A 22,144-nucleotide genomic window follows, 5' to 3' on the forward strand; every position below is an offset into this window, starting at 1 on the left:
ATGTAAAGCTATAACAGGGTGCCCAAGAAATTTAACACAAGAAATATTTTGTGGAATGATTAATAGACTAACTATAACTATAAAGCTTTAGTAACTTGAAGTGAAGTCTTATAAAACTCATTTACCTTTGGATAAAAAAATTTCATTGAATATTCGTATTGAAAGTATAACAATTTTATAAAATATATTTTGTAACAAGAAAGAAAGCTCTAGTCGAGAGTGCCCGACTACGAGATCCCCTGAACCCTTCGAGCAATAGCTGTTTCAATCATTTTTCGCGTCTTTCTGCTTACACAAGACACACACGCACACACACACACACGCATACACACACAGGCATATACCCACATCATACACACACACACACAGAGATACGCACGCACGCATAAACACGCATTGGCTGCAGTGGTGGCTTACTATAGGAACCTTATTGTTCAATAACTTTTTTTGTGGATGTACTTTCTTCATGAAACTTTCAGATTATGAATATAACATAGATATATACATTTACTTGTCAAAGCACAAGTCCCTAGTATTTGAAATACGCCTTTTACAAATGTGAGTGTGAGGGGTAAATTTTGACAAAAACCGAAATTGTATAAAATGCATATATACATATATACAAACAAAATTTGGAGACTCTAGCTTTAAAGATGTAGGAGATATCAATTTATTACTGGTTTTCGATAATGTTTTTAATCGATAACAAAATAACGGGGCAATTTATCGATATTTAAAGCAAAACAATTTCAAATCTCTAGCTCTTATATCTTCTGAGATCGACGCGCTTAACCATACGGACAGACAGACGGAGGGACAGACGGACAGAGCTAAATCGACTCAGCTCGTCGCCCTGATCTAGAATATACATACTTTATGGGGTCTGCCACGCCTCCTTCTGCCTGTTACATACATTTAACAAAACCATTATACCCTGATTTCCCATTGAAAATAGGTTCAGGGTATAAAAATATATGTAACAGCCAAAAGACGACGTGGCAAGGAGCACAAAGAATAGAATATAAGCACAGGTTTGAAATTTTTAAAATATAATTATTCCTTAACTCATCTGTAAATTATATTTAGCCAATAGTGTTATTTTGACTTTAATTTAAACTGATATAAATTTCCCAAGCTTAGGAAATAATAAAGAAAAGACGGACAAGACTATATCGATTCATCTCGACGCCCTGATCAAGAATATTTGTATATACTTTATGGGTTATGCGATGATTCCTTCTGACTGTTATAGTTTTCACAAGACCATTATACCCAGATTTCCCATTTTCCATGGGAATTTCCCAATGGAAATTCCCACAATCCACATATTTAAAGGGACTTAAGTCAAGATCAATTATTACGAGATAATTACTTATGATGATTTACTATATAAAAGACAAGATCATATGTATAAAGATTAGAGTATATTCAAGTCAGTGTACAAATAATTTTGTACAGTAAATTTGTAACAATTTTGTAAATACAATATCAGTAAATATAGTATATATGTATGTATAGAGTATAAAAACTTTTGAAAAAGGCAATTTACGAAGGCGTAGAGTCAATATACAAATTTGTTCGTTTCATATTGTCAATTGGGTTTTGATATGGATACCCATTCCATTCGTCCATTTTTGAGCAGTCATCGCAATCATTTTTAACATATTGATTGGTATTCGAATGTTTATGTTTTTCAGTCGAAGCTCTAACTCGTTAAATTTGCGCTAACCGCAAACGAGAAACGCGAAGAAGCCTGAATTTCCTATTGGTACTGTCAGTCGAAAAGATATCAAATATGTTTATATGTTTAGATAATAACAAAAAACTATACAAATATCCTAATGAGAAAAGCAGAAATGTTCGGCTCGAAGCTCTTCTCATTCAGGTCGGCCGCCATCTTTCTGCTTAAACTTGGTCGAATACTTGTAAAAGTCGGACATTTCGAAAGGTTTGATGACCTCCTTGTATGGTTGAAACGTGGCCTGCTGCACCACAGTCATATTTTTGGGGGACTCGATACGAATCTCGGGGGACAGGCTAGGAGCAGCTGTGCCAGTGCCAACAGTCAGGGGCGGCGATGCCATAGCACTCTGCAAAGAATTTCCACAGTTGCTAGTACTAATATTATTGTTATTGTTGTTGTTGCCAACTGGCGGTGGCCTGGGCGGCGGCGAAGGCTGCTTGTTTTGATTTGGCTTGGGTGGCAGATGCCTGAATGGCGGTATTTCGAGTGGTTCGAGTGCATAGGATGCTGATATGCCCACTGTCTGATCCATGGCGTTCAGATAGGAAGTGGACTGACTCAGTTTTGCAAATCTTTCATCCACATGCTGCAGAGCCTTAGAGCTGCCAACAGCCGGATAGTTATTAGGCGCATAATTGTGAGCTCCTCGCTGAGCCGACATGGAATAGTGGCGGCCAGAGACCGACATGGACTGTGAGGACAACTTCGTTCGATGCTTACTGACGGCCGCGGTAGCGCCGACGGTTCCACTGCCGCTACTGCTGACGGGACTGTGCGATGTGGAGTCGGTTTGACGCAGGACTGCGGGCCCGTCGAGTGATGACTCCAGCCACTGCTTAGGCTTCGCCTTCTTTTCAATTGTCGTCGTTGAGCACAACGATATCTCATCCAGGGGCTTCGGTTTGCTGGCGAAGCGCGGCAGCGGCGCTGCTAACATATCGCTGGAATGCGACTTTGGCTCGGCAGCTAGCGCTGCAGTCATGCTCTGATTGGGATGTGGATGGGGTGGAGTCAGTGCTGCAATGTGGGACTGTGAACGCCAGCGATACTGCTGCTGCTGCTGTTGTTGCTGCTGCACCCTCTCCAGCCTCTCCACGCTCTCCACCTCCACAGACATATAGCTGGGCGCCAGAGAGATGGCATCAATCTGGCGATGATGATGCAACGAGCTCTGCTCGTAGCTAATAGCACTCGGCGAGGCGAGCGGCGACACATACTTCTTTATATTCTGACTCGACTTGATGAAGCCGCCCTCACTATAGTTCTGATGCGTCGGCGACAGATAATACTTGTCGCACTGCACGATAATGGGCTGTTGCTGCGGCGCCACATGCTGCTGCCGCAAGGTAGCCACATTGGCCGAGTTGGCCGAGTACATAGATATAACGTCCTTTTGGCCCTGGACGCGTTGCTTTGGCTGTTGCAGTTGCTGCTGCTGCAGATAGCTGCCATGCTGTGGGGAATAGCCCTCCATGTGGTGGTGCAGTTGCTGTGGTATTTGCTGCTGGGGTATCTGCTGCTGCTGCTGCTGTCGTTGTGCAATATATTGCATTTGTATCTGAGCAGTAGGTGTGGGTGTCGGTCGCTTCTTCAAAGCGCTTTTTACGTGCGGATGCTGCAGCGACTGATGCTGAGCAACGCCTATGACCAGCATATCACCATTGGAGCCAGCCGGCTGATAGTTATCGTACTCCGAGCTGCGATTAGAGTGTGTTTCCGAGTGCGATTGGCGATTGTTGTTGCTGTTGGTGCTATAAGTTTGACTGCTAACCGGCTGGCCCTCACTCCGGCTGCTCGTGCTCTGTTTACGTCGCAGCAGAGCGCCACTGTCCTTAGCCAACGCCTGCAATTGCTGCTCATGCTTGTACTGCTGTGCCAGCTGGGCGAAAAATTCATTGATCGTCAACTGTTCATAGTTGCCATGCATAATCGCCGTCTCCTGCTTTTGTATTTGCTGCAACAGCCAACTCTTTTCGTTCAAGCGCTGCTCCAAAGTCTGTTTGCGTGCTTCCAATGACTCCCGCTTGCTTGTCGCATCCTCATTGTCATTATTATTATTATTGTTATTAGTACTCGGGCTGGGATTGCTACTCGAACTATTATTATTATTGAAGTTGCTATTGTTGTTATTGTTGCTGCTGCTGTTGTGGTTGTTGTTGTTGTTGTTGTTGTTGTTGTTGTTGTTGTTGTTGTTGTTGTTGTTGTTTCGTCGGTTGTTGGCTGCTGGTTCATCATCATTGAGACTGGCCATATTCCTGCTCTTTGGCGCTTTTAATTGCATCGCCAGATGTTATTGTTGCTGTTGTTGCTGCTGTCGAGTTCTGCTTTCATTTACAGTTTTGTTTTGGTATTTTCGATTGCTTGGACTGGCAGTGGTTGCAATGAGCGGGGACAGGTGAGCGGTGCATGTGGTATACCCTAGAAAGACATAAACAGTCTTCAGGTGTAAGCCTCTTTGGTATATTTGGTTTTAGTTGAGGGTTAGCAATGTATTTATCTGGGGCGTATGTTTGCTTGTTTGTTAGAGACGTGCACTAGCTGATTAGACTTTGTACGAGAGTAGAACGCACAGCAGCAGCTGCCTGCTGACACCACACCACCACACCACCGCAGCACCACAACCACCACAGTAGACAGGTGTGTATGTGTATGTATGTACAAATGTTGGTATGTCAGTCGAAAGAAAGGTCCCATGTTACTTATAACACCTGTGTAACTTATTAATTTCTAAATAGTGTGGCTTATGTAGGCGAGAAATTTTAACTGTACATAACCACAATGCGAACATAAACAGAATTTGACAATAGCTACACTTAATATTAGCTCATTCAATTCAAAAACAAAATACAATTTCAACAAATAACATGCAAAGCGTTCATATGTGTGTGTGTATGTGCGTATATGTATTTGTATGTAGTATTACACTCACCTACAGTCTTTCTTGCACTGCCCCAATTCTATGATGTTTACCAAACAAACAAAGCGCCAGACTGCAATAAGACACACATGAAATCGAAGCCACATATTTAAATCGGCGTAGTAAATAACAGTTACCTCAGGTAAACGCCGTGCCGCAAATATCGCTGCTCGTTTTATGTTTATATGCTACGAAGAAATGCGGTGGCAGTCGTCGTTGTCGTTGTAGTTGAGACGGCGTCGTCACCTTTCATTGATCACAAACGTTTTAGGCGGAGTAAATCCAAGGTCGCTTTAATATTAAATACTTTCCAGCAATAATATAGAAGTTAGAAGGAATGAAATGTAAACGTTGTTTGTTTCCTTAAATAATATCGAATTCAGCAAAATTAAACTTTAAAAATAAACATGCAGGAAAAATGCTTCTGAGCAGTAAAGAACAAAATGAATTTTAACATATTCATCGATGTATCGATATGCCAACAGCTGCATACAAAACGTATCAACTAAAAGTGATCGATGGTTAAAGTAGTGTTGGAGAGAACTTTTGACATTAAATCAAACAATAAAATATGAAGTCTCTTTAATATTACCTGACTATGGCTAATAAAAAAAATTACATTCTATTCACTCCTACAGATAAATAAGATGCTTGATGCAATTTATATTATACATGTGGCTCACACACGTTACGATAAGCCGGTCTACGGCAGCTTTTCGCTGCAGTGTTGCACATCACAATCATTTCTATTGTGAATCACCCAAGAGGTAGCTGAAGGTATGCATGAATTTCGAAACTGTGAATAAAAATTACATAAATTCTAGCGTTGGCCGCATACAAAATAACATATGTCATTACAGTTTTTAAAAGTGCACACACACTTGCGCAACGCTTGTGGAATTTTATCAAATCTTCAACGAAATAGCGCGCTCGGAAAAACGTGGACCAGGCGTGAGAGCAAGCGTGAGCGAGAGATCTTTGCCAACAAAGCACAACTGAAAGCATTTTTCTGCACAACCTCCCACACCTGCTCAGTACAGTCGTGGGGCAGCAAGAAACAAAAGCGAAGTGTCCAGTTGCGAGCAGCAACAGATTTCATCATGTCAAATCCTGAGATAGAAACGCAGCTGGCACCGCTGCGAGAGCGAGTGCAGGAGCAAGGGAACCTGGTCCGCGAACTGAAGGCAAAGGGAGCACCCGAACTAGATGTCAAGAAGGCCGTAGCCGAGCTAAAAATTCGTAAGAAAGTTTTAGAGGAAAGGGAATTGGCGCTGACACCCAGCGTTGTGAGCTTTGATCGCGCGAAAATGGAGGATCTCCTGAAGCGACGCTTCTTCTACGATCAATCCTTTGCCATATACGGCGGTATCACTGGCCAATACGACTTTGGACCAATGGGATGTGCACTCAAGTCCAACATACTAGCTCTGTGGCGTCAGTTCTTTAGCTTGGAGGAGCAAATGTTAGAAGTGGACTGCTCGATATTGACGCCCGAGCCAGTCCTCAAGGCCTCTGGGCATGTGGAACGGTTTGCCGATCTGATGGTGAAGGACGTCAAAACCGGCGAATGTTTCCGCCTGGACCATCTTATCAAGCAAGCACTCGAAAAGTTGTCCACAGCCAAGGACGCCACCGCAGCGCTGCGGGCTGAGTGCGAGGACATTATTATTAAACTAGATGGCTTAAGCAAACAGGAGCTCGCGGACGTGTTAGCTAAGTACAACATAAAGTCACCATTGACTGGCAATGATTTAACGCCTCCAATAGAATTTAATCTAATGTTTGCTACTCAAATTGGACCCACTGGTCTGGTAAAAGGATTTCTGCGCCCGGAGACTGCCCAGGGCATATTTGTGAACTTCAAGCGGCTGCTGGAGTTCAACCAGGGAAAGCTTCCCTTTGCTGTGGCCCAGATCGGCAACTCATTTCGCAACGAGATTTCGCCGCGGTCTGGCCTGATACGCGTGCGCGAGTTCACCATGGCGGAGATTGAGCACTTCTGTGATCCCGCGCAGAAGGATCACCCCAAGTTCAAGCGGGTAGCCAGCGAGAAGCTAACACTGTATTCAGCGTGCAACCAAATGGACGGAAAATCAGCCCAGGCATTGACCATTGGCGAGGCAGTGTCCAGTAAACTAGTGGCCAACGAGACATTGGGCTACTACATGGCGCGGATCCAGCAATTCCTTCATGCGATTGGCATCAAGCCTGAGTGCCTGCGCTTCCGTCAGCATATGGGCAATGAAATGGCTCACTATGCCTGCGATTGCTGGGACGCAGAGATTCTCACCTCATATGGTTGGGTGGAGTGCGTCGGCTGTGCCGATCGATCAGCCTATGACCTGGGCCAGCACACGGCCGCCACCGGCGTACGCTTGGTGGCCGAAAAGCGTTTGGCAGCTCCAAAGACCGTGGAAGTCAGTGAGATTGTGCCTAATAAGCAAGCGCTGGGAAAAACATTCAAAAAGGAGGCCAAGGCCATAACAGATGCATTGGCTAAGCTGTCGCTGGATGATATTAAGAAGGCTGAGACGCAGCTAGCAGCAGGTGAACAGTATACGCTGACCCTCCCGGATGGCGCTACTCACGAGCTCGGAACGGAAAGCATCACTGTGAAGCATGCTACCAAAACTGTGCACGTCGAGGAATTTATACCGAGTGTGGTGGAGCCATCTTTTGGAATTGGCCGCGTTATGTATGCCCTGCTCGAACATAGTTTCCAATGCCGGGAGGGTGACGAGCAGCGCTGCTACTTCACATTGCCGCCTCTTGTTGCCCCGTACAAATGCTCAATATTGCCTCTTTCGAACAACGCTGAGTTCCAGCCGTACACTCAACAGTTGTCCTCGGCGTTGACCAAGGCGGAGCTGTCCCACAAAGTGGACGACTCGAGTGGCTCCATAGGGCGTCGTTATGCACGCACCGACGAAATTGCCATCCCCTACGGCATCACTGTGGACTTCGACACCCTAAAGGAGCCTCACACAGTGACGCTACGTGACCGGAACACAATGAAGCAGGTCCGCATTGGACTCGATACGGTGGTTAGTGTGGTCAAGGATTTGGCAACGACGAAACTCACTTGGGCGCAAGTCTTGGAGCAATATCCAGCCTTTGAGCAGCAGGAAGCTACGAAATGAAAAATATTTTGATGCTTTGTACGCTATCAATTTCTAATATCAAATGTTCAAATACATATGTTCAAAAGATATATATATATATATATATATATATATATATATATATATATATATATATATTCAACATATTTATAAACAAGCCTAAACTTATATTACCGTGTATTTAAAATGCATTTAAAATGCCTATTTTCAAAAATGCTTAAACTTTAATAAAAGAAAAAAATGCTTCGCCAATTCGTATTAAAAAGTAAGAAAGATTTTTTGAGAATGCAACCGAATCCGATTAAAATGAAATACATACATAGGTATATAACAAAAGCAGAAAAGTAAATAATACCTAAAATACAACTGCGCGAAAATTAAATAGGAAATTCAAGTTTAAAGTAGCATTTGATAATTCAAACACAGTTCGATGCCAGCAGAATAGATTACACTCCTCTAAATGCTCCTCTAATCTTATGGGAGAACTCTTCTGCATGACTGAGCTACTTATTGCAGCGGTCAGTAAATAATATCGATTTTAAATTAAACCACAATTGGAAAAAGTGGGGAATTTGGATCAGTAATAACAAAATGAGATAACTCCAAACATGTTTTCTGCCAGATAAAAAAAAAATACAATATTTCATAAACCGTGAAAAGCGTGGTCCGAGCTCACCTCTATTTTGAACCACTTACCGGATCTGCGCTTAAGTTCCCGCCAAATTTTTAATCAAACCGATAACAGTGAAAATGGAACGCCACAACGAGCTGTTAGTTAACATAAATATATCGGAACTACTCTTTGCAGCGACAGTGTCTTAATAGCAAGTTGGCAATTTACTAAACACGTGTGAAGTTAATAATATGTGACGTTTTATTAAAATATACTTTCCTATAAAAATACTATTAAATATGACAACTAGATCCAATCAATTATAAATAAATGATTCAAAGTGACAAACTCTCAAGATACTGTTAAGCATTGCGCAAGTGAAGGTATTCCTAATTGCGCATAATACAATTTAGGAAAATTAACAATATTTCAAATAAAATAAGCATAAAGTGTTAATAAATAAAATGAAATACATTTTGGTTACGGGAGGAGTTATAAGTGGTGTTGGCAAAGGTGTCATTGCCTCTTCTTTCGGCAGAATCCTTAAGTCCTGCAACCTAGATGTCACTTCGATAAAAATTGACCCATATATTAATATCGACGCGGGTACATTTTCTCCCTACGAGCATGGTAGGTTATTTATTGATGACTATTAAATATCGTATTAGCATATATATACATACTTAAAGGCAAAAATGGCGCAAAAACAAATATATATGCATATTTGCATATGTGCAAACCCAAATATACAAATTTCCACCGCTCTTTGCGAATGTACATATGTATGTATGTATGTATGTGTACACATGTGAGAATATCTTGTCGCCGTCTTCCGCTTCGGCGAGACGAATTTGTTTGGTGCCAACGTTTTTGTCTACCAATTCATTCATGTATGGAACGATTAATGTAGATGTTGTCGATATGAATATTCGCGAACCACATACCTCATGTCGTATCACATGTTTTTCCTTTTTTTCGTATTTAAGTCTCGAATAGGATGCTAATTTGCTACAAATATTATTACTAAACTGGACCCAAGTCCAAATGCTTCATATAATATAATCCAAGATTCAATCCAAGACCTTAAACATCTTCGTATAGTAAGTCGTAATGTATATAAATATAATTTAATATAGTATTGAAATATAGGTATACAAACATGGGGAATCGTAAGAAAAAACTTAAAGTTAATCTATTATATGATCCCTTAGTATTGCCGTGCGTATTCCAAAAATATTTATTATATTTATTCATTTCGGGTTAGATAAGCTGAAATCTATACATATGTGTATATACTGACCTAGGTTCGGAGATTTATATTGCGGTAAGTAAATTTATAGCAAGGTCGATTAAATTAAAAACAATAATGGGCATTACTAATTGTAAACTAAATAAAGTTAATTGGAATAGAAAAATATTTTAATTCTTCACTATTTATACAATGTTTTTTATAAAATACATATGCATGTAGATACTTAATATATGCGTACATCCTAAATGTTTACAAATCTCTACACATACATACATATGTATGTACATTTATGTGCCCTATTATATATGTACGTACATGTATGATATAGACGTCATTCATCAATTATAAGTTGGTATCCAGGGTATACACGTATCCCTGTTCATAGTTGGATAACAGAACATGTTCAAAAAGTATAAATGTACACAAATACAACGCCACAATTATCTAAGTGTATGTATGTACATGTGCATTCATATTCAAACACACACTATGTATTAATATATGCATACATATGTATATATGTAGATAGCATTCATGAGATTGTTCGATGCATTCCTTTTATTTTCGTTTTGTGCTTGACATTGAATACGAAAGTTTTTTTCGTTCATGTTTTATTTTCTTAGCGCCTTGTACGCCTCTTGAATTGGCCTGGTTTCTCTGTGCTGCTGTGCTGTGTTCAGCGCTGCCAACCTTTCCGGGCAAGAAAACGCTAAATTAAGCTTTCAAACCTGCTAGAAACGGCTTAATCAAATTTAAGAATAGCCAGAAATATAGCCATTTCAGTTTTTATACCCTGAACCCATTGAAATTAGGAGATCAGGGTATAAAAGTATATATATTCTTTATCAGGGCGACGAGCTGAGTCGATTTAGCCCGGTCCGTCTGTCTGTCTGTACGTATGAACGTGTCGATCTAAGAAGATATAAGAGCTATAGACTTGATTTTTTTTAAAGTCCATAAAAAAAGTCCAAGAAAAGTTATTAAGAAATTAAGTTCCAATAATAGGCACACACTGCAGCCAATGCGTCTTTATCCGTACGTTCGTATGTGTGTATGTGTTGTTTCTTGTGTAAGCAGAAATACGCGAAGAATTATTGAAATATCAGTTGCTCGAAGGCTTCAGTGGATGTCGTACTCGAGTAGTCTCGCCTAGAGCTTTCTTACTTGTTATGAATTATATTTTTACACACGATTATCGAGCTCAATAAAATCAATTTTCTCCTCGGCAGTTTATGAATTGTTTGTGCCAATTATATTCAAGTACTTTGGAGACACTTTAAATAATGCTGATTTGATTTTAAAAATGTCAAATTTCCCGCTAGCAGCTAGATTACAATTTTTCCTGCAATTCGCAGCTAAAAAAGGCCGGATCTGGCCGGTAAAAGGCTAAGTTGGCAGGCTATTTCTTGGTTTGTTCAATGGGTTATGCCAACAGCTGACTTCGATACTCAATTTCTGTGTGTAGGAGAGGGAGCAGGCGAGTCGTTACGCTTTATTCTCAATCCATTTGCTTTTACATGGTCGTACATAAAGTTGAACTCAGCCAGTTAGTCTGCATACATACATACAGACAAAATGTATGCATAAGTAAGTCAGATTAGTTGTATACATCAGAGCATGTAAATTTGTACATATGTATGTATGTATGTATGTACCTACTATATGAGAAAACATCATTGTAATTCGTCTTGAAAAATATTTACTATACATACATACATGCATACATATGCAGTTCAAATTGCGGATAAGGCGTTTAACTGTAAAGTTCAACTGTAAACATAAAATAGAAAAGGACAAGCCAAGTATACGTATATGTGTATGTGTATGTGTATTTCTGTTTTGGTTACGAAGCGTGTAGTAACAGAAAGCGGCATTTAATTTGTTGGTGCACTGCGCTTTGGAAATTGAGCGTTTCAGCAAAGGATGCATATGAGGATATTTGCATTAGTGTGCGTGCATGCATGGACTGCATAGATTTGCTATTTTAACTATAACAACCAAGAATACAGAAATAAGACATAAGATGTGTGCTGTCCGAATTACTTAAACAAATCAATCAAAAGTAAAATGTTTTATAATGGAATTTAAAAACCAATCCATAAATGCTGCCAATGTTGTGTGTTTTAATACCCTGTATTTATTTAGCTAGCCTAAAAAGCATTTCGTACAATCATTTTACAACACCAATTGATATTTGAGTTAGACATTCATACATACATACATATTTGTAGTTTATAATTGATAATGATATTTGTTATGCTATGCATAGGGTATCTTCACAGTGGGAAGGGCGAATAAGACTACCGTAATCACATTTGATGGTGGGTGGTTAAGCTGGTTACGTTGTGCTCCGGTTGCCTGCAGTATGCAGTCTGCAGTCTGCAGTCTGTTGTCTGTTGTCTGTTGTCTGCTGTCTGTCCAGCTCACACGTTGATTTCCACCACGAATTACTGTCTACTGCCTGTCATTTGCATTTTTCACATTGGGCAGCGGTTCGCTTTCGGTTTTGGGGGTCGTTTGCGTTGCATTTTGTGCAGCTTTTGCTCATTTATTGTGCAAGCTTTGCTGCTGTATTGGTGTGGGTAAGGGATTCGGTGAGGGCTTCAGTGGCGTCGCTGTTGGCTGCGGCGCAGACGTTAACGCCAGCGTTGGCAGCGTGCCGCATGCGGCACATGCGTGTGCACGCTTTGTGCCCCATTTGCTTGGCGTTAATTTCGGGAGTGGGTCGCATGTGGACTGGGCTGGGGCAGTGGCTGTGGGATGAGGGACGCCATATTGTCCGTCGAGCCTTTCAGCCCAACAGCCTCATAAACGAATTGTATTGCTTAATCCGTTTTATCATCTACAGCATCATGATCACTATTAACTAGCCTTAGCCGCCGTATGGTCGACGTTTTCGCAAGTTTTGTTTTATGTTTTACCTTCTTCGCTTTGCGTTTTGCGCTTATCCGGCGTTCCCTGTAGATTCGCTCGCTTAGCGCCTTAAGAGTCTGGCTCACGCTTATTTTTTCGTTCGTTTTGGGCAGCCTCGACGAACGCCGTCGACTCGACGCGTCAACATTGTTAGCAGCTGTTGCTTTCTCTCCTCCCTCTCCTTCTCCTTCTCCTTCCCCCATTGGCGCTGGCATATGGCTCGTTGTTGTTGCTCTTTTTTTCTGCTTGAGCATTTACACGCGTTTTCGAATGGCACCGACGATGACGACGGCCATGTGCAAAAAGTGAAATGGAAAATAAAATTTCGTTCACATTATAATTGCTGTTGTAGCGAATGCTTGTTGTTCTGTGTAGCAGCCTCGGCCTAGCAGGATATTATAGGGACCCTATGTCCCATATGCAACATTTATATTGTATATAATGAATCTGATAAAAAGTATGATTCGAATAAAATTAAGCTCTTCTAAAATTGCGGCTCACTTTATTTGCCCAGCTGCTTGCACATTTCCACAATTTCGACTCCCTCTAAGGGGGGATAGCAATTAACGCCTGACGCTTGCAACATCCAATGCCGGCTGGCTAGCCAGCCAACTAGCCAACCAGCCTACCAGCTAACAAAATGTGCACCCCATTATACCGCTAGCTCCCTGAAAGCCGCTGCGTGCAAACGACAGGCCCGAAACCATTCGCCAACGTCAACGGCAGCCGGCGATTCATTTTAGCTGGCTTTGACTCGCTGGCTGGCTGGCTGGCTGGCTGACTGCTTGCCTCCTGTCGCGTGATTTTAACAATCCTCCCATCTCCATGGTTTATGCTTTTCGCTCGCTTCCGCGCGTTGATTGTCGTTGTCGTTGTTGCTGCTGCGACTGCATGCGCAAAGCGACGACGTCGACAGCAGCAACAGCAGACCAGGCCACCGGCACCGTACACCCGCCTCTCGCGCACTTTTACACACACACACACACACACACACACACACACAAAGACGCACGCATACACATTGCGACACCACATGTATGTATGTATATGTGCGCGTGCCTGACTAGCCGGCAAATGCCGGGCGCAATAAATGCCCAAAAGCAGCAACAGCAGCAGCAGTAACGGCGGCAGAGGCAGCAACTGGCAGCAGCATGCTGCCAGCAACGGGGGGCTGTATAGGCGATGGTGATGATGATGGTGATGGTGACGGCAACGGCAACGGCAACGGAGGCGGCTGTTTTTAGCGTTTGTACGCGCCCCCCAAAACACACCAACTCGCATAATATACATATATACATCCAAACACACATAAACAGGCACATGCACACACATACTTTTGCACACATGCACAAGTGTTTGTATGTACATATGTATGTCCTCCGCATGTCGTCGTCGTCGCAAAAGCTTGTGGCATGGCTTTGGCACTGGCACTGGCACTGGCTATAGCTACAGCTATGGCTCTGCTCTGCTGTGCTGTGCTCTGCCTGCCTGCCTGCCTGCTTGGCGTTTTTTGCGTTTCTGTTTTTTGCCTGCCGCCGCTGCCACCGCCGCAGCCGCCACCGTTCACGCTGCCGATGCCGCCACTGCCCTGGCGCTGCCGCTAGTTGGCACGTTTTGTTGGCTCGCTTGCTTTTAGGCTTGGGCTTGGGCTTGGGCTATGGCAGCTATGTCTGCTTTGGCTCTGACTGCAGCCTGTCGCGGTCGCCACGCTCGCGCTGCGCCGGCCATGGCGGCAGCGGTGGCGGCGCTTCGCACTTTGCTCTGCTGAATTTTCAATTTCAGTTGTAAGCTGACTGCAATCAGCACTGGTTCGCCTTCTTTCGTTTCGTCTCGTCTCGTTCCGTTCCGTTCCGTTTCGCTTCTGTTGGGCTCGGTCCGTTTCTATTTGATTCGATTTGAATCGGCTCGGATTGAGTTTGTGCTTACGGCCGATTTGCGAGTGCCGCGGCCAGCAGACAGTCGGCCGGTCAGATTGTCCCACTGTTGGTCGAGGTCATCATAAAGCGAAATATTATAAACACGACGTTCACCGCCCACAGTCGCCCACAACCACCCACCACGTCTCACGCAAGTTCCGCGCATTTCGTGGCCCGCGCGCATTTTTTGCATGTGTGTAACATTAACACACGCACACACTACACTCAGTAAGAGGGCGGAGGGGGAGCGTGTTTTATTGATTTCGTAGAGCAACAAAGTCGTCGACAACTGTTCAAACTGGAGCTAACCCATCCGTCTCCCCCTGCCTCGACTGACAATGGCCAACGCTCATTATGCGCACATACACACACATATATACATGTATAGATATATATGCATATACTCTGAAATAAGATCTCAGGAAACGCGATCTCCCACTGAACAGTACTGAAATATATTGAGCAACAAAAGAGTAGAAAAACAGATCATCTTGAATATTGCAAACCCAATCGATTGGGTGCCTAGAATTCAGGTCCTATGCGCTACCTCATTTACTTTTTGTGGTCATTTGGCCATTCGAATGAGGCCTCACTGTGTCTGTCACTCGCTTGGCTCATAACTTTATTGGCGTCGGCAGCCAAACTTGCGAGTTTCTTGGCATCAAGCTGAACCAAGCAAGCAGCTAGCACCACCAGCACCTCAACACATCAACAACAACAACAACGGCAGCAGCAGCAACGGTGGCAGCAGCTGGCCTCAGCTCATTCCAAAGCTAATATCCTCAGACCCTCCCCCAGACCCCCTCCGCTCGTGCACAACAAGCTGCTGTCGCACATAAAAACAGCAACGACGAAAACGAAAATTTAACGACTGCGCAACGTGACGCATTATTTGTCTGCGCTGCCGTCGCCGTCGCCGTCGTCGTCGCCATCGCCATCGTCGTTGCTGCCGTTGCCGTTGCCGTTGCTGCTGCCGCCACTGCTGACTGCTTGACGGTGCCCTGGCCTGATGGGCGTCTGGCCTGCCTTTTAGCAGTTCAGCCTGCAGCAAGCTTGCCGCAGACTCGCGCCGCCAGAAATTGCTTTTGCTTGCTTGTTGGCTGGCTGGCTGGCTGTCTGGCTGGTTGGCTGGAAGGAACTTCACCAACTGCGTCCCTCTCTGTCTCATACCTCCCCCCACCCTCTGCTATAGTATTTCGCACTCCGTACACGAGGTAGCGGCGGAGGTGACGGCGGCAATTGCGATGGCAGCGGCTGCAAGCATTTTTGCATGACTGACTAACTGACTGGCTACGGCTGAGTCTGACTCACTCACACAAACACACACACATACATACAGAGGCGGCAGCTTGTGTTTTGTTTGAATGGGACAGAGAAGAGAACGCCGAATGGGTCGTGGAGTGTGATAGGGAGGAGGAGCAGGGAGAGGGGACGCTCACTGCATGGCTGTCGCAGCCTGGCGTATGTTTATAATTTGATTTTGCTTCTTTCTCTCTCCGCTTCGCTGCGCGATAGCGACGGGCCAGCGTTTCCTGTAGCTGTAGCTGTAGCTGTAGCTGCTAGGCCTACGAGGAGGATGACTGGACTGAGGGGCTCGCATGCTGGGTCGGTAAAAGGGGGGCTAGCCGTCAGCTGCAAATTCGTTGGCACGCCAAAGCAACAGCAGCAACTGAAACAGGCTGCAGCAATGGCATCGACGCAGGCCACGGAATCTTAATGAAGTTATTGTGTTGTGTTCAGTTCGCGTTTCTGCTGCCTGCCCAGCTCTGCGTTATTGGTGTTGCTGAGCCATTTACATACGCAGACACACTCACACAGACACACAAGTGCACATGTATATATGTTAGTACACAATGTGCATATATGTATATACTCTTGAATGAAGCTTTTGCCATTAGTTTGTCGTGTTTCGTTACATTTCGAAAATGTTGCCAGAGGTATTGGCCATTGACTTCCAATTGACATATTTAACTCCTGGCTTATTACCATTCTCTGTATTCTTTGATATTCCTATGAATCTGATGAATCGGATATTCAACAACAGAAAGTTAGTTTATCAAAAGAAATATTTATATGAAATCCTAATGACAAAAATTATGCAAACTGTATTCAGGGTATATTAGTATATATTGGACTAATGCTGCTTCAATTACGGGGAGCAGCGCGCGTAGGTGCAAGCGTCTTATTAACAGGCGTCTTATTATCGGTTAGCTTAATACGAAACATTAAGGCTAAGATAAGATTGCATTACCTTTTCATTCCCCTCCCCTCTCCTCCCTCGTCGCCTTCGCTTTTCTCGTATATGTATATGTGTGTGTATGTGCGAGTCATCTGTCCGCCCTACTTATGTGGGTGTATGTGTGCTGTCTCTCAAATTTGGAATTGCATTCGTGGTTGGCAGGCGCTAATAGAGAACCGACGCGTGTGACTAAAGTGTAACGCAAATATAGAGTGTGGGAGCAGAATCCCGTAAAATGGCGCCAAAAAAATCAACAATTGTGTTAAATGTGGAACAATTCATTCACGACATTGAAGAGAGGCCGGCAATATGGAACCGCAACTTCCACTGCAACAAGGCCTTCCTCGAACAAATGTGGGACGAGCTGAGCAGCACACACAAGTTACCGAGTAAGTACGAGAGGAGCAGCGCGGGGCCGCATGGACGAAGCAATTCTCGAGGCACAACTTTGCGGCGAATCGAGTGCGAAGCGAAGACGAGATAACTGCATAGCTTACGGAAAGAGAAGAAGGAACTAATATAATAGCAGAGGAGAGGAGACGTTGTGCCTTCGGGGTAGCTTCTTCTATGGGCAGACGTGTGAAAGTATTGCGTTATTTATTTAACTTAGCTGATTCTCTGCACCTAATTTTACAGAAATTGTGCTCAAAGCAAAGTGGAAGGGACTGCGGGACAACTTCAGAGTAGAGTACAAACGCATTCCACGCGCTGACAACGGGGACTTTCTGGTGGATCCCGCCACATTCGAGTCCAAATGGTTACACTATTATGCCTTACTATTTTTAAGTGAGTAGCGTGGCGGGAATCAATCGCACGCCCAATTGCACTTTCGTTGACTTTTGTATCCATATCACCTGCAGCGGACCACATGCGCCATCGTCTGCCGAAAAACGAGCAGGATCAGTCGTATTACTTCAACCAACAGAGCGAGGACTGCGAGAAGACCGTAGTCGAGCCAGACCTCACCAACGGGCTGATACGTCGCCTGCCGGATAGCGACGAGGACTATGATGAAGATGACATGACTGGGGATGGTGCAGGGGAAGCCAGCGATGGCAGCATGGATGGTGTGCCCACTCCGCCAGCGGCGCATCAACAAACTCAAATAAGCACTACGCCCCTGGCCACGGGGGTCATCAGAGCGCAAGAGGAGGCGTTTGTTGCTTCCCATCAGCACGCACTCCTAAAGGCGGGACTGCTGCGCGCCCAGTTAATGGAACTGGAGCTGGAAAGGGAAGCGCAGGACTTGAGTAAGAAATCAACTCCAACTCGATCTCCGACTCCAACAGTCACTACAGCGATGATAACACCCACCAATCAGGAAGCACCATCTGCATCTGCCCATTGTTCCCCGCCGCCGGTGGTGACCACCAGCACGCATAGTGGCGTGGCGACGGCGACGCAGTTGGCAGGCACAGTTCTAGCTCCAGCCACTACTACCTCCAACACGACAGGAAATGCGGGAGCGATGGGCGGAAAGCGCTCGGTATCGCCGCCTCCGCTATACAACAAGGCACACCATCCACTGCCAACACTATCCGTCGGCCATCACACGGTTGGATCGAAGGAAGACTTTGGTGGAGGCGCCGTTAGCCAGGCTAGCGAGCACCTGAACTTCACTCAACACTCTTACGCCAATGGTTTAATACCTGCGCTGAAACTGAAGCGGCCGCGCCTCTCCGAAGACAGTAATTTCAATGGTTCCTCAACAATGGACGCTCCGTTGGTGCCCGATGATGACGATTATCACTATTTGCTCAGCTTGCATCCGTACATGAAGCAGCTGACGGCTGCACAGAAGCTGCGAATTCGCACAAAGATACAGAAGCTCATATTTAAAGAGCTGTACAAGGAAGACCTTGAAGAGTCCAAGTAGTCGGCCACTCTTAATTTCCATGAATATAAAGACTGTACATAAGGATTCGCATTGAATGTATAGTTCGTAAGGATTAATAGAATCCATAGTTATCTATGCCATGCTATTTTCTAGTTGAGCGTCGTCGCCTACCCAGCTACCAAAATGGGTGTTGGTGCGCGCCATTTAACGTAAGCTCAAAGATTTGCAAATAAAAACCTTTTATGTTTATTTTCAAAACGAAATCTTTACTAAGAGGGCTTGGGATAAATATTGACATTATTTTCGTATATAATGGGTTATTTTAAGCATGGTAAGTGATTAGCAAGGAAAGAACCAGTTGTATAAATTACTTTAGCTGATGCTAAGTCTCAGCTAGTTCATATATTTTACATGTAAAGCTAAAATAGAATATCGTTTTTCACAGGTGAGGTCTACGTACTGGATGATGGAGCCGAGGTTGACTTAGATTTGGGTAATTACGAGCGCTTCCTCGATATAACATTGCACCGGGACAATAACATAACAACGGGCAAAATTTACAAGATGGTGATCGAAAAGGAGCGCAAGGGAGACTACCTGGGCCAGACTGTGCAGGGTAAGTATCAGAAGACTCGCTTTATGGAGTGGCGCTAATGTCCTTTTTATTGCAGTTGTTCCGCATATAACAAATGCCATACAAGAGTGGGTGGCGCGCGTCGCGGAAAAGCCCGTCAAGGGCTCCTCCAAGCCGCAGGTCTGCATCGTTGAGCTTGGGGGCACTATTGGCGACATTGAGGGCATGCCCTTCGTCGAGGCCTTCAGGCAGTTTCAGTTTCGCGTAAAACGCGAGAATTTCTGCTTAGCTCACGTCTCCCTGGTGCCGCTGCCTAAAGCCACTGGGGAGCCCAAGACAAAGCCCACACAGAGTTCCGTGCGGGAGCTTCGCGGATGTGGCCTCAGCCCGGATTTGATTGTCTGTCGCTCTGAGAAGCCGATCGGAGTAGAAGTAAAAGAGAAGATTAGTAATTTCTGTCATGTCGACCCGGACCAAGTCATATGTATACATGATCTGAGCTCTATATACCATGTGCCTCTCTTGATGGAGCAGAATGGTGTTATTGAGTTCTTAAATGAGCGGCTTAAGCTGAACATCGACATGAGCCAGCGAACCAAGTAAGAGATAAGCTTTAGCTAATACTTAGGCAAATTTTAACAGTGTTTACCATTGCACTTCTAGGTGCTTGCAGCATTGGCGGGATTTAGCTCGACGCACTGAAACTGTTCGGCGGGAGGTCAACATAGCTATTGTGGGAAAGTACACCAAATTTGCAGACTCGTATGCGTCTGTAGTAAAGGCGGTGCAACATGCTGCATTGGCAGTGAACCGCAAGGCAAATTTGGTCTTTATTGAATCATGTTTGCTGGAGCATGAGACTCTGCAGCGTGAGCCTTCCAAATATCACAAGGAGTGGCAAAAGTTGTGCGAAAGCAACGGCATACTCGTGCCTGGTGGCTTTGGGCCACGTGGAATGGAGGGCAAAATACGCGCCTGCCAATGGGCACGCGAAAATAAGAGACCCTTTTTGGGTATTTGTCTAGGTCTGCAAGCGGCCGTTATAGAGTTTGCTCGCAATGTAGCAAACCTAAAAGATGCTAATAGCACAGAGATAAATCCGGATACAGCTCATCCGTTGGTCATCGATATGCCGGAGCATCATAAAGGACAAATGGGGGGCACTATGCGTCTGGGTAAGCGAAGAACAATATTTGCCGACAAGCCGAGTACAATTCGACAGCTGTATGGCAATCCTAAGACGGTGGACGAGCGGCACAGGCACCGATATGAGGTGAATCCTGAGTATGTACCACAATTGGAAAGCTATGGCATGAACTTCGTGGGTACAGACGTGGATCAAAATCGAATGGAGATTATCGAGCTGCGGGACCATCCGTATTATGTGGCTACCCAGTATCATCCGGAATATTTGTCAAGGCCACTGAAGCCGTCGCCTCCGTTTCTTGGTCTAATCCTAGCAGCTGAGGATAGGCTTCAGATCTACATCGAGCGTGGCTGCCGCCTGTCCCCACGTCAACTTTCTGATGCATCTTCAGATGAGGACGAAACGGCAAATGGCGTATCACACAGTTTTGCAGCCCTTAAGCTCCAAGGAAGCAAGAAGTGCACCAGTACGAGTACTTGCACCACCACGGATAACCAATGTGAGCCCCTAAATAGTCTAGTGAATGGAAATATAAATGGCTTAAACGCCAATGATCACACCTTGGACAATGATAACGACGGTGCTTGTGGTGGATCTAGATTAGATTGAGTTCAATTGCTTCCAGTTCATGTTTTTCCTATTAAAGTTAAGATAAAGTTTTGAAATAAATATGTAAAAGCTATTGAATAGAATCTATTATCATTAGGCTCGAAATGTAAACAAAATTCTGTCAACACTTTTAAAGTGAGTCTCGAAATCTATTCTTCATTGAAAACAAAAATTTGAATATTTGTATGAAGATATTAAAATATGAACAAGAGAAAAAGATTTGTAATCTTAAATGGCATTGTTTTACCGAGTAAAAGATATATTTATTTGAAACAATCATCGCGGTTTCAAGTACGCGAAAAAGGGGGCTTAAATTGGAAATCGCCTAAGGCTCCATTGAGGGTTAATCTGGGTTAATCCCTGGCTAGAGGCTTAACATTTGTGTAGGTCCGTGTATTCAAGAAACAAACGTTACAAAAAACCGGCTTCAAATTATATTTCTGACATTTTTATACTCATTCGCGAAAGTAAATTAGTATATTGGTTTTGTGCAATGTCCGTCTTGTCTGTCTGTCCGTATGAACGAAACTTCAAAATTTTGTATATCTCCGATTTATAAAGTGTTAAAAGTTTTCCCGATCCGCCGACTAGGGGCGTGGCAAATTGGAAATGCATTTTCCGATATGCTAGAAATCATATTAGTTGAAGAGATAGAATGCTGAAATTTGGAATGTAGATCCGCGTCGACAACCTAAGATCTTTAGCTATGGCGGATATATCTACGCCCATTGGGGGCGTGGCAAGTCGGATAAAACTGTATCTCCAAGAGTTACAGCTAGAACGCTGAAATTTTGCACGTAAGCTAATGTTATGATTCTATAAAGCCTAATAACAAAATTATATGTCTTCATCCATCAGGGGCGTGGCAAATCGCACCTTAAGATATAGAGATTTTTTAAATTCTGCTATATTTTGGACACTATTGATGCTAGAGACCTCAAATTTTGTATATGGGCATTTCTCCAGAAAGGTCACCACAGCCAAAACATTCAAAGTCAATAAAAGCATGTTCTGCTAACATATTTTTTAGAACTATTCTATGAAATTTAACTAATATAAACAAACATTACATTTTATCATAATACATCTCGAAATATTGAGACACAAAGCCGAACAAGTACAAAAGTTCTGTTTTGAGCATTTCTATTGCACATTTTGTTCTTATTATTGAGACACTATGCAATGAAATATGATACTTCGAATTTTCTGTTTTATTATTATTAATAAATTGAAAATCATTTCTAATGTTTTTATTCCTGTA

The 22,144-nt window shown here is 43.8% G+C and overlaps 4 protein-coding genes across 8 annotated transcripts; 3 read left to right on the top strand and 1 right to left on the bottom strand.

The window, feature by feature from the left end:
• Nucleotides 1-1,407: 1,407 nt before the first annotated feature.
• On the bottom strand, nt 1,408-5,133 carry sstn (stepping stone). Of its 2 annotated transcripts, XM_018007425.2 has the most exons (3): nt 4,799-5,132; nt 4,674-4,734; nt 1,408-4,162 (listed from the first exon to the last, which is right to left on the bottom strand). In XM_018007425.2, exon 3 carries the CDS (start codon nt 4,023-4,025, stop codon nt 1,878-1,880), a length of 2,148 nt encoding a protein of 715 aa, XP_017862914.1. In that variant the 5' UTR covers nt 4,026-4,162; nt 4,674-4,734; nt 4,799-5,132; the 3' UTR covers nt 1,408-1,877. The 2 variants fall into 2 exon arrangements, with proteins under 2 accessions (XP_017862914.1, XP_089325300.1); XM_089469174.1 differs by lacking the exon at nt 4,674-4,734 and having other exon boundaries at nt 4,799-5,133.
• Nucleotides 5,134-5,279: 146 nt separating this feature from the next.
• On the top strand, nt 5,280-7,940 carry GlyRS (glycine--tRNA ligase). The gene is made up of 2 exons (XM_089469173.1): nt 5,280-5,438; nt 5,522-7,940. Exon 2 carries the CDS (start codon nt 5,762-5,764, stop codon nt 7,799-7,801), a length of 2,040 nt encoding a protein of 679 aa, XP_089325299.1. The 5' UTR covers nt 5,280-5,438; nt 5,522-5,761; the 3' UTR covers nt 7,802-7,940.
• Nucleotides 7,941-8,555: 615 nt separating this feature from the next.
• Nucleotides 8,556-21,116, top strand: Ctps (CTP synthase). Of its 3 annotated transcripts, none has more exons than XM_018007426.2 (4): nt 8,556-9,026; nt 18,999-19,169; nt 19,225-19,726; nt 19,791-21,116. In XM_018007426.2, the coding sequence occupies exons 1-4, from the start codon at nt 8,861-8,863 to the stop codon at nt 20,881-20,883; spliced, it is 1,932 nt and encodes a 643-aa protein (XP_017862915.1). In that variant the 5' UTR covers nt 8,556-8,860; the 3' UTR covers nt 20,884-21,116. The 3 variants fall into 3 exon arrangements, with proteins under 3 accessions (XP_017862915.1, XP_089325302.1, XP_089325301.1); XM_089469176.1 differs by lacking the exon at nt 8,556-9,026 and adding an exon at nt 9,661-9,720; XM_089469175.1 differs by lacking the exon at nt 8,556-9,026 and adding an exon at nt 18,851-18,884.
• LOC149269486 (uncharacterized) lies at nt 9,757-18,816 on the top strand. 2 transcript variants are annotated; one of them, XM_018007428.2, is made up of 4 exons: nt 9,757-14,705; nt 16,879-17,105; nt 17,353-17,502; nt 17,577-18,816. In XM_018007428.2, the coding sequence occupies exons 2-4, from the start codon at nt 16,952-16,954 to the stop codon at nt 18,590-18,592; spliced, it is 1,320 nt and encodes a 439-aa protein (XP_017862917.1). In that variant the 5' UTR covers nt 9,757-14,705; nt 16,879-16,951; the 3' UTR covers nt 18,593-18,816. The 2 variants fall into 2 exon arrangements, with proteins under 2 accessions (XP_017862917.1, XP_089325308.1); XM_089469182.1 differs by having other exon boundaries at nt 9,757-14,670.
• Nucleotides 21,117-22,144: the final 1,028 nt, after the last annotated feature.

This window comes from Drosophila arizonae, chromosome 4 (genome assembly GCF_054131065.1).
Source record: "Drosophila arizonae isolate 15081-1271.41 chromosome 4, UAZ_ARI_1.0, whole genome shotgun sequence".
NCBI lineage: Eukaryota > Metazoa > Arthropoda > Insecta > Diptera > Drosophilidae > Drosophila > Drosophila arizonae.

Bases quoted from the DNA above. Each gene is read 5' to 3' on its own strand.
- sstn (XM_089469174.1), bottom strand. From the start codon at position 4,025: ATGCAATTAAAAGCGCCAAAGAGCAGGAATATGGCCAGTCTCAATGAT.
- GlyRS (XM_089469173.1), top strand. From the start codon at position 5,762: ATGTCAAATCCTGAGATAGAAACGCAGCTGGCACCGCTGCGAGAGCGA.
- Ctps (XM_018007426.2), top strand. From the start codon at position 8,861: ATGAAATACATTTTGGTTACGGGAGGAGTTATAAGTGGTGTTGGCAAA. The intron at 9,027-18,998 runs GTAGGTTATTTA...CGTTTTTCACAG, and splicing joins ATTTTCTCCCTACGAGCATG to GTGAGGTCTACGTACTGGAT. The intron at 19,170-19,224 runs GTAAGTATCAGA...TTTTTATTGCAG, and splicing joins CCTGGGCCAGACTGTGCAGG to TTGTTCCGCATATAACAAAT.
- LOC149269486 (XM_018007428.2), top strand. From the start codon at position 16,952: ATGGCGCCAAAAAAATCAACAATTGTGTTAAATGTGGAACAATTCATT. The intron at 17,106-17,352 runs GTAAGTACGAGA...CTAATTTTACAG, and splicing joins CAGCACACACAAGTTACCGA to AAATTGTGCTCAAAGCAAAG. The intron at 17,503-17,576 runs GTGAGTAGCGTG...TATCACCTGCAG, and splicing joins TTATGCCTTACTATTTTTAA to CGGACCACATGCGCCATCGT.